The sequence below is a fragment of the Rhinoraja longicauda genome, chromosome 36, assembly GCF_053455715.1.
Source record: "Rhinoraja longicauda isolate Sanriku21f chromosome 36, sRhiLon1.1, whole genome shotgun sequence".
In the NCBI taxonomy this organism is placed as follows: Eukaryota; Metazoa; Chordata; class Chondrichthyes; order Rajiformes; family Arhynchobatidae; genus Rhinoraja; species Rhinoraja longicauda.
The window spans coordinates 3,527,569-3,540,827 of NC_135988.1; the positions used below are offsets into that span (position 1 = coordinate 3,527,569).

General features: G+C 51.1%; 1 protein-coding gene across 1 annotated transcript in view; it reads right to left on the reverse strand.

Annotated features, from left to right (window-relative positions):
* Positions 1-3,632: 3,632 nt before the first annotated feature.
* The window catches only part of LOC144610151 (alpha-2C adrenergic receptor-like), a 10,716-nt gene continuing 1,089 nt past the window's right edge, over positions 3,633-13,259 (reverse strand). Inside the window, exons 1-2 of the mRNA XM_078428696.1 lie at positions 12,374-13,259; positions 3,633-4,232 (exon numbers count right to left, since the gene is read on the reverse strand). The exon at positions 12,374-13,259 is cut by the window's right edge and continues 1,089 nt beyond it. Coding sequence (XP_078284822.1) covers positions 12,381-13,259 — 879 coding nt within the window. The 3' untranslated portion in view covers positions 3,633-4,232; positions 12,374-12,380. The remainder of the gene's footprint in view (positions 4,233-12,373) is intronic.

Below are 13,259 nucleotides of genomic sequence, written 5' to 3' on the forward strand. Positions count from 1 at the left end.
CTCTCTCTCCATCCCCTCCTCCTTCCCAGTTCTCCGACCAGTCTTACTGTCTCCGACTACATTTTATCTCTGTACCTCCCACTCCCCTGACATCAGTCTCGACCCGAAACGTCACCCATTCCTTCTCTCCAGAGATGCTGCCTGTCCCGCTGAGTTACTCCAGCATTTTGTGTCAACCTCCCATTTATCACCAGTTACCTGACTAACATGGCTGATATCATCCAGGCCAGCAGTTTGTCCTTTGCACTTAGATCATAAGACCATAAAACATAGCAGCAGAATTAGGCCCATCCAGCCCCGTCGACCAGGGCTGATCTGTTTTTCCTTCTCAATCAATTCAATCAAGGACGAGTCGCACCCTGGCCATTCCCTCTTCTCCCCTCTCCCATCAGGCAAAAGGTACAGAAGTGTGAAAACGCACACCTCCAGATTCAGGGGACCGTTTCTTCCCAGCTGTTGTCAGGCAACTGAACCATCCTCCCACAACCAGAGAGTATTCGTGAACTACTATCCACCTCAGTGGAGACCCTCGGACTATCTTAGATCAGATTTTACCGGCTTTATCTTGCACTAAACGTTATTCAAGTTATTCCCTTTATCATGTGGCTGTACACTGTGGATGACCCCATTAAAATCATGTGTTGTCTTTCCACTGACTGGTTAGCATGCAACATAAGCTTTTCACTGTACCTCAGTGCACGTGACTCTAAACGAATTAACTCAACTCAGTTGTGTGCGACACAGTGGTGCAGCTGGTAGAGACACTGCCCCTCGGTGCCAGAGACCCGGGTTCAATCCTGAACGTGGGCGCTGCTGTGTGGAGTTTGCACGTTCTCTCTGTGACTGCGTGGGTTACTCCGGGTGCTCCGGTTTCCAGCCATATCTCAAAGACTTGCAGGTTTATACATTAACATGCTTCTGTAAATTGCCCCTAATGTGTAGGGAGTGGAAGAGAAAGTGGGATGAGATAGAACTAGTCTAAATGGGTGATCGTGGACTCGTTGGGCCGAAGGGCCGGTTTTCATTCTGTAAATTCTAAACTGAACTAACCAAAAATCCCATCCTACTGCCTCCATCCATAACCTTTGACACCCCACTTCCAACGAAGGAATAGGAATTAGTTTAGTTTAAAGATACAGTGTGGAAACAGGCCCTTCGGCCCACCGGGTCCGCGCCGACCAGCGATCCCCGCACATTAACACTATCCCACACCCACTAGGGACAATTTACAATTTTACCGAAGCCAACTAACCTACAAACCTGTACGTCTTTGGAGTGTGGGGGGAAAAGGGAGCACCCGGAGAAAACCCATGCAGGTCATGGGGAGAATGTGCAAACTCCGTACAGACGGCGCCCGTAGTTAGGTTCGAACCCGGGTCTCTGGCGCTGTTAGGCAGCAACTCTACCGCTGCGCCACCGTGCCGACCCTAATATCAACTAAGAACTCCCAGCCTAGTTATCAAATGGCTTTGAGTCACAATATTAAGAATAAGGGGTCGGCCATTTAGGACTGAAATGAGGAAAAACCTTTTCACCCAGAGAGTTGTGAATCTGTGGAATTCTCTGCCACAGAAGGCAGTGGAGGCCAATTCAGTGGATGTATTCAAGAGAGAGTTAGATATAGCTCTTCGGGCTAATGGAATCAAGGGATATGGGGAGAAAGCAGGAACGGGGTACTGATTTTGGATGAACAGCCATGATCATATTGAATGGCGGTGCTGGCTCGAAGGGCCGAATGGCCTACTCCTGCACCTATTTTCTATGTGTCTATCTTGTGAGTCTGTTGCCTGACCAAAGACCTGAGTGGGGATATCTGGGCTGACATTCCAACACAGAGCTGAGGGGCCTCTTAGTTAGAGGACCTGTTATTGTTGAAATATTAAAACCACCTGCTGGTATGAAAAGTTCCCATTATGTTGTTTTGAAGAGAAAGTGGGCAAGGAAAAGAAGGGGCTAAAACTAAATTGTAGGTGAGTTTGAGTTTAATTGATAAACTAGAATTTATAAGGATGAGAGGGGATCTTATTGAAACATATATGATTATTAAGGGATTGGACACACTAGAGGCAGGAAACATATTCCCAATGTTGGGGGAGTCCAGAACCAGGGGCCACAGTTTAAGAATAAGGGGTAGGCCATTTAGAACAGAGATGAGGAAAAACGTTTTCAGTCAGAGAGTTGTGAATCTGTGGAATTCTCTGCCTCAGAAGGCAGTGGTGGCCAATTCTCTGAATGCATTCAAGAGAGAGCTAGATAGAGCTCTTAATGATAGCAGAATTAGGAGTCTGAAGAAGGGTCTCGACCCGAAACGTCACCCATTCATTCTCTCCTGAGATGCTGCCTGACTTGCTGAGTTACTCCAACATTTTGTGAAATAAATATCTTCGATTTGTACCAGCAACTGCAGTTATTTTCTTACGCAGAGTTAGGGGGTATGGGGAGAGGGCAAGAATGGGGTACTGATTGTGAATGATCAGCCATGATCACATTGAATGGCAGTTACTGCTGAGTTACTCCAGCATTTTGTGAATAAATACCTTCGATTTGTACCAGCATCTGCAGTTATTTTCTTATACTACACATTGAATGGCGGTGCTGGCTCGAAGGGCCGAATGGCCTATTCCTGCACCTAAGCCAATTCACTGGATGTTTTCAAGAGAGATTTAGATTTAGCTCTTAGGGGAAAGGAATCAAGGGATATGGTGAGAAAGCAGGAACAGGGTACTGATTTTGGATGATCAGCCATGATCATATTGAATCATGGCTCGAAGGGCCAAATGGCCTGCTCCTGCACCTATTTTCTATGTTTCTAGGATCTGTTTCCATGTTATATCTCTAAACTAAAGCTAAACTGTGAAAGTAACTGACCTTGACTTTTCCTGAGGTTTAACGAGTTTAACGAGTCATGTTTTAGATTTTTAGATTTAGAGATACAGCGCAGAAACAGGCCCTTCGGCCCACCGAGTCCGCGCCGCCCAACGATCCCCGCACACTAACACTATCCTACACACACTAGGGACAATTTTTACATTTGCGCAGCCAATTAACCTACAAACCTGCACGTCTTTGGAGTGTGGGAGGAATCCGAAGATCTCGGAGAAAACCCACGCAGGTCATGGGGTGAACGTACAAACTCCGTACAGACGGCACCTGTAGTCAGATAGAGTCAGTTAAATAGAGCTCTAGGGGCTAGTGGAATCATGGGACTCGATGTTTCTATGAATCTTTTTAGCCAATGTGCAAAGATAGGGTAGACAATCAGAATAATTTACTCATGTGGAAAAATCAAATATTAGAGCGCTTTTATGTGTTAGAGGCAACATTCAAAGGAGATAGGCAGGACATTTTTTTGTTGTTGTTTCAGTTGAGTTTATTGTCACGTGTACCGAGGTACAGTGAAAAGCTTTTGTTGCGTCCTATCCAGTCAGTGGAAAGACAATACATGATTACAATTAAGCCTTTACAGTGTACAGATACATGATAAAGGAATAACATTTAGTGCAAGGTAAAGCCAGCAACGTCCGATCAAGCATAGTCTGAGGGTCACCAATGAGGTAGACAGCAGTTCAGCGCTCCTCTTACCGTAGGATGGTTCAGTTCCTGATAACAGCTGGGAAGAAACTGTCCCTGAATCTGGAGGTGTGCCCTTGCCCGATGGGAGAGGGGAGAAGAGGGAGTGGCCGGGGTGAGACTGGTCCTTGATGATGCTGCTGGCCTTGCCGAGGCAGCGTGAGGTGTAGATGGAGTCGATGGAAGGGAGGTTGGTTTGTGCGATGGTCTGGGCTGTGTCCACAATTCGCTGCAATTTCTTGCAGGGTTTGGATGGAGCTGTTCCCAAACCAAGCTGTGATGCGTGCTGACACAAAGGGTGGTGGGTGCCCGTAACATGCTCATGGTGAAGGGATACATGGGTGGCATATACATGGATATGCAGGGAATGGAGGGATATGGGTTATGTGCAGATAGATAAGTGATCTTGGCATCATGTTCGCCACAGACATTGTGGGCTGAAGGGCCTGTTCTTGTGCTGTACAGTTCTAGGTTCTATGTTCATCCTTTGAAATTAACTTGTCTGATACATTAGGGGTATTAGCAATGTCGTCGACAGGGAAGAATCGATGCAAAAAAAGTATTCAGCATATCTTCCAGTTCATTGTTTGCTGTTATAACTTCACCAGCCTCGTTCTCTTGAGACCACATTCCTCTTGATCATCAACTTCAGATTTATTTGTCTGTTGAAACATTTACTGGTTATTCTTATGCTGCATGCAAGTTATCTTGCAAAAGTAATTTTCTCGCTTCTGATGAGTTTTTTGCGTTCTGCTGCCAAAACCTACAAACTTCCCAGTCCTCTACTCCACAGATAGGAGAGGGTGGAGGCAGTGACATCCGGGGGAGGGGAGGGGAGGGGAGGGGAGGGGAGGGGAGGGGAGGGGAGGGGAGGGGGAGGGGAGGGGAGGGGAGGGGGAGGGGAGGGGAACCGAACCGAACCAGGGTCTGGCCTACCTGCCCTCGTGTCCGGACCTACACTGTCTGGATCTACACTGTCCGGACCTACACTGTCCACACCTACACTGTCCGGACCTACACTGTCCGGACCTACAGCGTCCGAGCCTACAGCAGAAGCACGTGGCCGCTGGCTGGGTGAGGTCACGTGGGGCACGGGCGGTGACGTCACCTTGTCCCGTATTTGGGAGTGAGGAAGTTGGCAAACCGAACCCAGGGCAAATCCCTGCAGTCACAGGTAGTCAGGATTGAACCCAGGCACCTGGGGTCATGAGGCAGTGGCTCTACCAGCTCCACCACCCAGAGTCTCCGCTGTGGGCGTCTGGCAAATTATCTTTGTGGGGAAACAGGTGGGAAGAAGGGAAGGAACAGCAGATGCTGGTTTACACAAAATGCTGGAGTAACTCAGCGGGACAGGCAGCACCTGTGGAGAGAAGGGTCTCGTCCGGAAACGTCACCCATTCCTTCCCTCCACAGGTGCTGCCTGTTCCGCTGAGTTACTCCAGCATTTTGTGTGGAGAACGTCAGAGCCAAACCTGAGTTTGGGTTTGAATATTAAATCGACCGCCACCCCACTACGGCACCTGAACGAAATATCGAAGATGCCTGTCGATAGCAAAAGATTATTTCCTTTGCTCTGCAAGCCAGGAATATAGATTTTATATTATCTGTAAACGATCTAAACCAGACAAAATGAGATGGGGTTTTTTTTTTTTCACTCAGTGCTTTTGGATGTGAAACTCTGTAGCTGGGTTGGGAGTGGGAGCCCATACTGTTAATGACTTGAAGATAGCAATGTTAGGTGTTATGGACAAAATGATAAGAGATCCTTCCACCCCCCCAACCCCTCCCTCCCCCACCCCCGCATAATCCACCCCTATCTCTGCCCCCCCCCCCCCACTTCCAGCACAGTAGATCTTCCCTTAGCGTTGTATTGATTAGCGCGTTCATGTTTTGCTTTAATACCTGCATTATGATCTTTCTTCTCAGTAGGAATGCAGACTTGTGGATTGAAGGTGGAGGGGAAGGGAGGGGGGGGGGGGGGGGGAGGGGGGAGGGGGGGGGAGGGCAGTGTGGTGTTGGGAGAGAGGTGGGGGGATATATTTCATTGCTCAACCAGTGGTTGAAATCAAGTCAGGCTCTAAGTCGAGTCCTTTTGATCCCGTCAGAAATTGCTGCATCTTCAGAATGATGAAGATATTCATCATAACATGAATTATGATGAATTCATAATGTTTTGCCATGGGTACAGTGTAAAGGCTTGTAACTAGTTCTGTTGATTTGCTTTTCACTTATCTAGAAACATAGAAACATAGAAAATAGGTGCAGGAGGAGGCCATTTGGCCATTCGAGCCAGCACCGCCATTCATTGTGATCATGGCTGATCATCCACAATCTGTAACCCGTGCCTGCCTTCCCCCCATACCCCTTGATTCCACTAGCCCCTCGAGCTCTAAGTGACTCTCTTTTAAATGCATCCAGTGAATTGGCCTCCACTGCCCTCTGTGGCAGAGAATCCCACCAACTCATAACTCTCTGGGTGAAAAGATTGCTTCTCACCTCAGGTTTGAATGGCCTCTCCTTTATTCTTAGACTGTGGCCCCTGGTTCTGGACTCGCCCAACATTGGGAACATTTTTCCTGCATCTAGCTTGCCCAGTCCTTTTATAATTGTATACGTCTCTATATACAGCACAGGGGTTCTGCAGGGAACAGTGCTAGCGCCATTCTTGTTCACCCTGTACATTGCGGACTTCAGGCACAGCTGTGCAGACTCCTATCTACAGAAGTTCTCTGACGACTCTGCCATCGTCGGCCTCATCACAGGTGACGAGGACAGGGCGTACAGAGGACTGATCAAGGACTTTGTGGACTGGTGTCAGTGGAACTGCCTCTGGATCAACGCGGGGAAAACCAGGGAGATGGTGGTAGATTTCATCAGGCGCAACCAGGTCCCCCCGACACCGGTGAACATCCAGGGAATGGACATCGGGAGGGTGGATTCCTACAAGTACTTGGGTGTCTACCTCAACAATAAATTGGACTGGACCGAAAACACCGATGCTCTATACAGAAAGGGCCAGAGCAGACTTTATCTGCTGAGGAGACTCAGGTCCTTTGGAATGCAGGGGGCACACCTAAGGACCTTCTACAACACGGTGGTTACAACGGCCATTTTCTATGGAGTGGTCTGCTGGAGCAGCAGCATCTCAGCAGCGGAGGGGAAGAGAATCGACAAGCTGGTCAGGAAGGCCAGCTCTGTCCTGGGTTGCCCCCTCGACTCAGTGCAGGCGGTGGGAGAGAGGAGGATGATGGCAAAGCTAACATCGCTGCTGGACAACGACTCCCACCCCATGCAGGACACTGTCACTGCACTGAGTAGCTCCTTCAGTGATAGACTCCATCACCCCAAGTGCGTGAAGGAGAGGTATAGGAGGTCCTTCCTTCCCGCTGCTGTAAGACTGCACAACCAGCACTGCTCCCACCAGACGAGTCAACAGTAACAGTTAAGGAATATACAATAAACTGATGACAATTTATCCTTGTCTTTACTTTTATTTATAATGAATGCTCTCTTGCTATCCACTTTGCTGCTGTAACACTGTAAATTTCCCCGGTGTGGGACGAATAAAGCAATATATTATAAGATCCCCTCTCATCCTTCTAAACTCCAGTCTTTCCAATCAAGGGAATATTTGTTTTCTGTGGGAGAATTGTCTGGGAATATGTTCTCTGTAACTGGACTGACCTGCTGAATTCTACAACTAAATGTGCTGTTTATTAACAACTTAGATCTCAATTTATCTCCACTTCACATTTTGATAGTGAGCAGTCCTCCTCCACCACCACCCTAACCAACGCCAATCTTTAGTTCAGTTTAGGAAGGAACTGCAGATGCTGGTTTACACCGAAGATAGACACAAAATGCTGGAGTAACTCAGCGGGACGGGCAGCATCTCTGGAGGGAAGGAATGGGTGACGTTTCGGGTCGAAACCCTACATCTGAAGAAGGGTCTCGACCCCGAAATGTCACCCGTTCCTTCTCTCCAGAGATGCTGCCTGTCCCGCTGAGTTACTCCAGCGTTTTGTGTCTGTCTTTAGTGTGGATGGGGTATGTTGGCCGGTGTGGACAAGTTGGGCCGAAGGGCCTGCTTCCATGTTTGATGATTCGATGATTCTATGAGCAGTAGAATTAGCACTCCATAGGTTGCACTAAGATAAAGTAAATAGGCAATGTCATCTGGTTTTACTCTATGGCTACTTGCCCGAGGATACAAGATCTATTAACTGCAGTAAAGCCTTGTTTTAACGGATTTCTTTATAATGGATTTCGGTTGTAGCAGACGCCGCTACCGACTGCTATCAACGTCGCCCTCCGCTCATCCCGCCTTCCCTGCCGCTTCCAGGTCATGCCTGCCATCACCGCCACCTCACCCGCATTCCGGCCACCCCTGGGCCGAGACCACTGACTCTGCCGATCCTCACCCCTCCCCCGCGCCCGCCAGACTCACCTGGATTCCAGGCCCAGTTCCAGACCGAGAGTCTGAAGAAGGGTCTCGATCCGAAACGTCACCTGTCCATGTTCTCTAGAGATGCTTCCTGACCCGCTGAGTTACTCCAGCACTTTGTGTCCTTTTGTGTATTAACCAGCATCTGTAGTTGTTTGTTTCGGCTATTTACACAATGATAATGTCTCACTTGGTTATAGCAGACAATTGGTAATAACTTCCCCCATGGTCTGTTATAATGAAGGTTCTCTGTGGATTTATAGCACAAGGTGTAAATATGAGGTGCTGATCCTCCAATTTGCACTGGGCCTCACTCTGACAATGGAGGAGGCCCAGGACAGAAAGGTCAGATTGGGAGTGGGAGGGGGAGTTGAAGTGCTCTGCCACTGGGAGATCAGGTTGGTTGAGACAGACTGAGCGGAGGCGTTCAGCAAAATGATCGCCGAGCCTGCGCTTGGTCTCGCCGATGTAGGGAAGTTGACATCTGGAACAGCGGACGCAGTAGATGAGGTTGGAGGAGGTGCAGGTGAACCTTTGCCTCACCTGGAAAGACTGTTTGGGTCCTTGGATGGAGTCGAGGGGGGAGGTAAAGGGTCAGGTGTTGCATCTCCTTTGGTTGCAGGGGAAAGTACCTGGGAGGGGGGGTTTGGGTGGGAAGGGACGAGTGGACCAGGGAGTTTTGGAGAGAACGGTCTCTGCGGAACGCAGAAAGGAGTGGAGATGGGAAGATTAATGTGGGTAGGTTAGTCTATGGTGTGATCGCTGGTTGGTCTAGTCTCGGTGGGTTGAAGGGCCTGTTTCCACACTGTAACTCAACGGCTAAAGTATGTCTAAAGACAATGAAACTGCCAACTCTGCATTTTTAGACCTCTATTGGTCAGTCAGTTTCTTCCCAGCTGTTATCAGGCAACTGAACGGCCTACCAACAACTGGAGAGCGGTCCTGACCTCCCATCTACCTTTTAGATAGGCCAAAAAACCTCACAAAGCACTGGAGTAACTCAGCAGGATCAGGCAGCACCTCTGGGAAGGAACTGCAGATGCTGGTTTATACAGAAGGTAGACGCAGAATGCAGGAGTAACTCAGCAGGTCAGGCAGCACCTCTGGAGGGAAGGAATGGGTGACGTTTTGTGTTGAAACCCCATTCAGACTGAAGAAGGGTTCCTTCCCAAATCGACACCTATTCCTTTTTCTCCAGAGATGCTGCCTGACCCGCTGAGCTACAGTACTCCAGCATTTTGTGTCTATCTTCAGTATTTGTACGGACGATGTTTCAGGTCAGAATCTTTCTTAGGACTCAATATAGTGGGGGGGGGGGGGAGGCTGGAGAAGAGGTGGGGTCGGGGCAAAGCCTTGCAAGAGATAGGTGGATACAGTGAAGATGGTTTTGATCAGCGGATGGGCGGACAAAGACTAGAGATGAAAAGGTGTCACATACGGGAGAAGAGGCGTGTGGTGTGAAGCCAGAGGGAGGGATATAAGTGGAATGGGTCGGGCTAAGGGGGTGGGGAGGAGGGGGGTGGGGTGTGGAATCAGTGACTGTGCACCAGGGTGGGGCAGAGAGAGGGAAAGGGGTTGGTGGGGGGGGTATCTAAGTGTGGTAAACCACTTAAACAGAGTACATAGGTAGACACAAAATGCTGGAGTAACTCAGCGGGTCAGGCAGCATCTCGGGAGAGAAGGAATGGGTGACGTTTCGGGTCGAGACCCTTCTTCGGACTGATGTCAGGGGAGGAGGTGGGACAAAGATAGAATGTAGTCGGAGACAGGAAGACTAGTAGGAGAACTGGGAAGGGGAGGGGATAGAGAGGGAAAGCAGGGACTATCTGAAGTTAGAGAAGTCAATGTTCATACCGCTGGGGTGTAAGCTGCCCAAGCGAAATATGAGGTGCTGTTCCTCCAATTTGCGCTGGGCCTCACTGACAATGTAGGAGGCCCAGGACAGAAAGGTCAGATTGGGAGTGGGAGGGGGAGTTGAAGTGCTGAGCCACCGGGAGATCAGGTTGGTTAAGACGGACTGAGCAGGGTACAAGTGTTCTGTATATAAACAGCATACATGTCACTCTGCAATCCAGCATCTGCTGTTCCTTGTGTCTGCTTTCAGGTAGGGAATAGGGGGATATGGATTGCACGCAGGCAGGAGGTTAACTGAACCTGGCATCATGTTCAGCACAGACATTGAGGGCTGAAGGGGGGCTGTTCCTGTGTGTGTGTGTAACCTAAACGGTACAGCACGGGCACAGGCCCTTCGGCCCACAATGTGTCCACCCAACATGATGCCAAGACCAACCTCCCCTCCCTCCTCCCCATCCCCCTCCATCCCCCCCCGCCCTCCACCCCATTCCCCCTCCTCCCCTCCCTCCCCCCCTTCCCCCTCCACCCCTCCCTCCCGCCCACTCCATCCCCCTCAACCCCCCTTATCCTCCCCCCCTCCCCCCTCCCTCCCTAAGTGATAGATTTAAACTTTAAAATGTGAATAACTTTAAAAATTGAACACCGATTTCAATGACATTTCTTCTATGAGCAATAAGGTGGTAATAAGGTGGGCCTAAATTTGTCACGCTATCTGTGTACCATCTTGGCTGCAGTTCAGAAACAAACAGACAGACAGACAGACAGACAGACAGACAGACAGACAGACAGACAGACAGACAGACAGTCAGACAGACAGACAGACAGACAGACAGACAGACAGACAGACAGACAGACAGACAGACAGACAGACAGACAGACAGACAGACGGACCGACGAGAGTTTTAGTATATAAATTTAGATTAACCTACAAACCCACTCGTCTTTGGGATGTGGAAGGGAACCGGAGCACCCAGGGGGGGGGACCCACGCGGTAACAGGGAGAACTGTGCAAACTCCACATAGACAGCACTTAGATCGAGACGTGTGGGAAGGAACTGCAGCTGCTGGTTTAAACCGAAGGTGGACACCTAAAACTGGAGTCACTCAGCGGGTCAGGCAGCATCCATGAAGCGAAGGAATAGGTGATGTTTCGGGTCTTCAAGAACCTGCACGTCTTTGGAGAGCGGGAGGAAACCGGAGCTCCCGGAGAAAACCCACGCAGGTCACGGGGAGAACGTACAAACTCCGTACTTCTGCCTGTTCCGCTGAGTTAAACATGTTGTGTCTACCTGCAGCACATAGATGGAACCCGGCTTGTGTTTAGCTTAGTACAGCGCAGAAACAGGCCCTTCGGCCCACTGAATACGCACTGACCAGCGATCCCCGCACACTAACACTACCCAACACCCGTTCCTTCTCTCCTGAGATGCTGCCCGACCTGCTGAGTTACTCCAGCATTTTGTGAAATAAATACCTTCGATTTGTGCCAGTTATTTTCTTACACTATCCTACACACACACACACACCCACACACACACACCCACACACACCCACACACACACACACACACACACACCCACACACACCCACACACACACACCCACACACACCCACACACACACACACACACACACCCACACACACACACACACACACACACACACACACCCACACACACACACACACACACACACACACACACCCACACACACACACACACACCCACACACACACACACACCCACACACACACACACACCCACACACACACACACACACACACACACACACACACACCCACACACACCCACACACACACCCACACACACACACCCACACACACACACACACACACACACACACCCACACACACACACACACACACACCCACACACACACACACACACACACACACACACACCCACACACACACCAGGGACAACTTTATATTTGCACGTCTTTGGAGTTTCGGAGGAAACTGAGGACCTCGGGGGCAAAACCCACGCGGGTCACGGGGAGAGCGTACAAACTCCGTACAGACAGCCTCCGCGGTCAGGATCGAACCTGGGTCCCCGGCGCCGAGGAGCAACAACTGGACGGCTCGCCACCGGGACCCCGCTCCTCGAGAAAATAAACACTCAACTAAGATAGCGGTATCGTCACATGCCAATGGTTTATTTGAAACATGTTAGGGGGGGTTGCATCCTCGCTTCCCGCGCATACTCTCCCCCACCCCCCCCCCCCCTCTCCCCCTCTCCCCCAACCACATCCTCGCCCCCAACCACATCCTCGCCCCCACCCACACCCCCTCCCCTGCCCACACCCTCCCCCCCCCCCACTCTCCCCAATCCAATCCTCTATCCCCCCCACCCTCTCCCCCACATTTTCCCTCACTCTCTCCCTCCCCCCCCCCACCCTCTCAACCACTCACCCTCTCCCTGCACCCCCTCATCTTCTCCCCCACCCCCACCCTCACCCTCTCCCCCCCCCCCCCCGTGGACCGTACCCTGGGTCTACACGCGGTGCAGAGAGCCCTTGCGTTGCCGACAGATGATCTTGCGGAAAGCCCTCCTGAAGTCCTGGTTGAAGATGGTGTAGATGACTGGGTTGAGGGAGCTGTTGCAGTAGCCGATCCAGAAGAAGAACTTGAAGACCTCGGGCGGGACGGAGCAGGCGGCCGGGCAGACGGCGGTCAGGCTGTAGGAGAAGAAGAAGGGGAACCAGCAGAGGACGAACACGCCGATGACCACGGCCAGGACGAAGGTGAAGCGCTTCTCACGGCCCTGCGCCGCCTTCCTCCTGATGGCGTCGGGCGTGAGTGGCGTTGGCCGCTTGGACAAGTGGCTTTGGCAGGTACAGGCTGCCTGGTTGTGGGACCCCGCTGCCTCAGTCCTTGTCTGGGGCTCCCCCCGGTTGGGACAATCCTCCTGCCCGGAGAAGGAGGAGGAATCTCCGGCCTCCTCTTTGCCCTCGCCCCTGATCTCCTCCTCCTGGACCTTCTGCCCGCGGGCCGGCGGCGACCCCTGGCCGAACGGCCGCTTGCTGGAGGTGGTGGCGTTGGTGGCGTTGGTGTTGGTGGTGTTGGCGTTGGCGGCGTTGGTGGAGTTGGTGGTGGTGGTGGTCTTGGTGGCGTTGGTGGCGTTGGTGGAGTTGGTGACGTTGGTGGCGTTGGTGGAGTTGTTGGTGGCGTTGGTGGCGTTGGTGGCGTTGGTGGCGTTGGTGGAGTTGTTGGTGGCGTTGGCGTTGGTGGAGTTGTTGGTAGCGTTGGTGATGTTGGTGGCGTTGGTGGAGTTGTTGGTGGCGTTGGCGTTGGTGGAGTTGTTGGTGGCGTTGGTGATGTTGGTGGCGTTGGTGATGTTGGTGGCGTTGGTGGAGTTGTTGGTGGCGTTGGT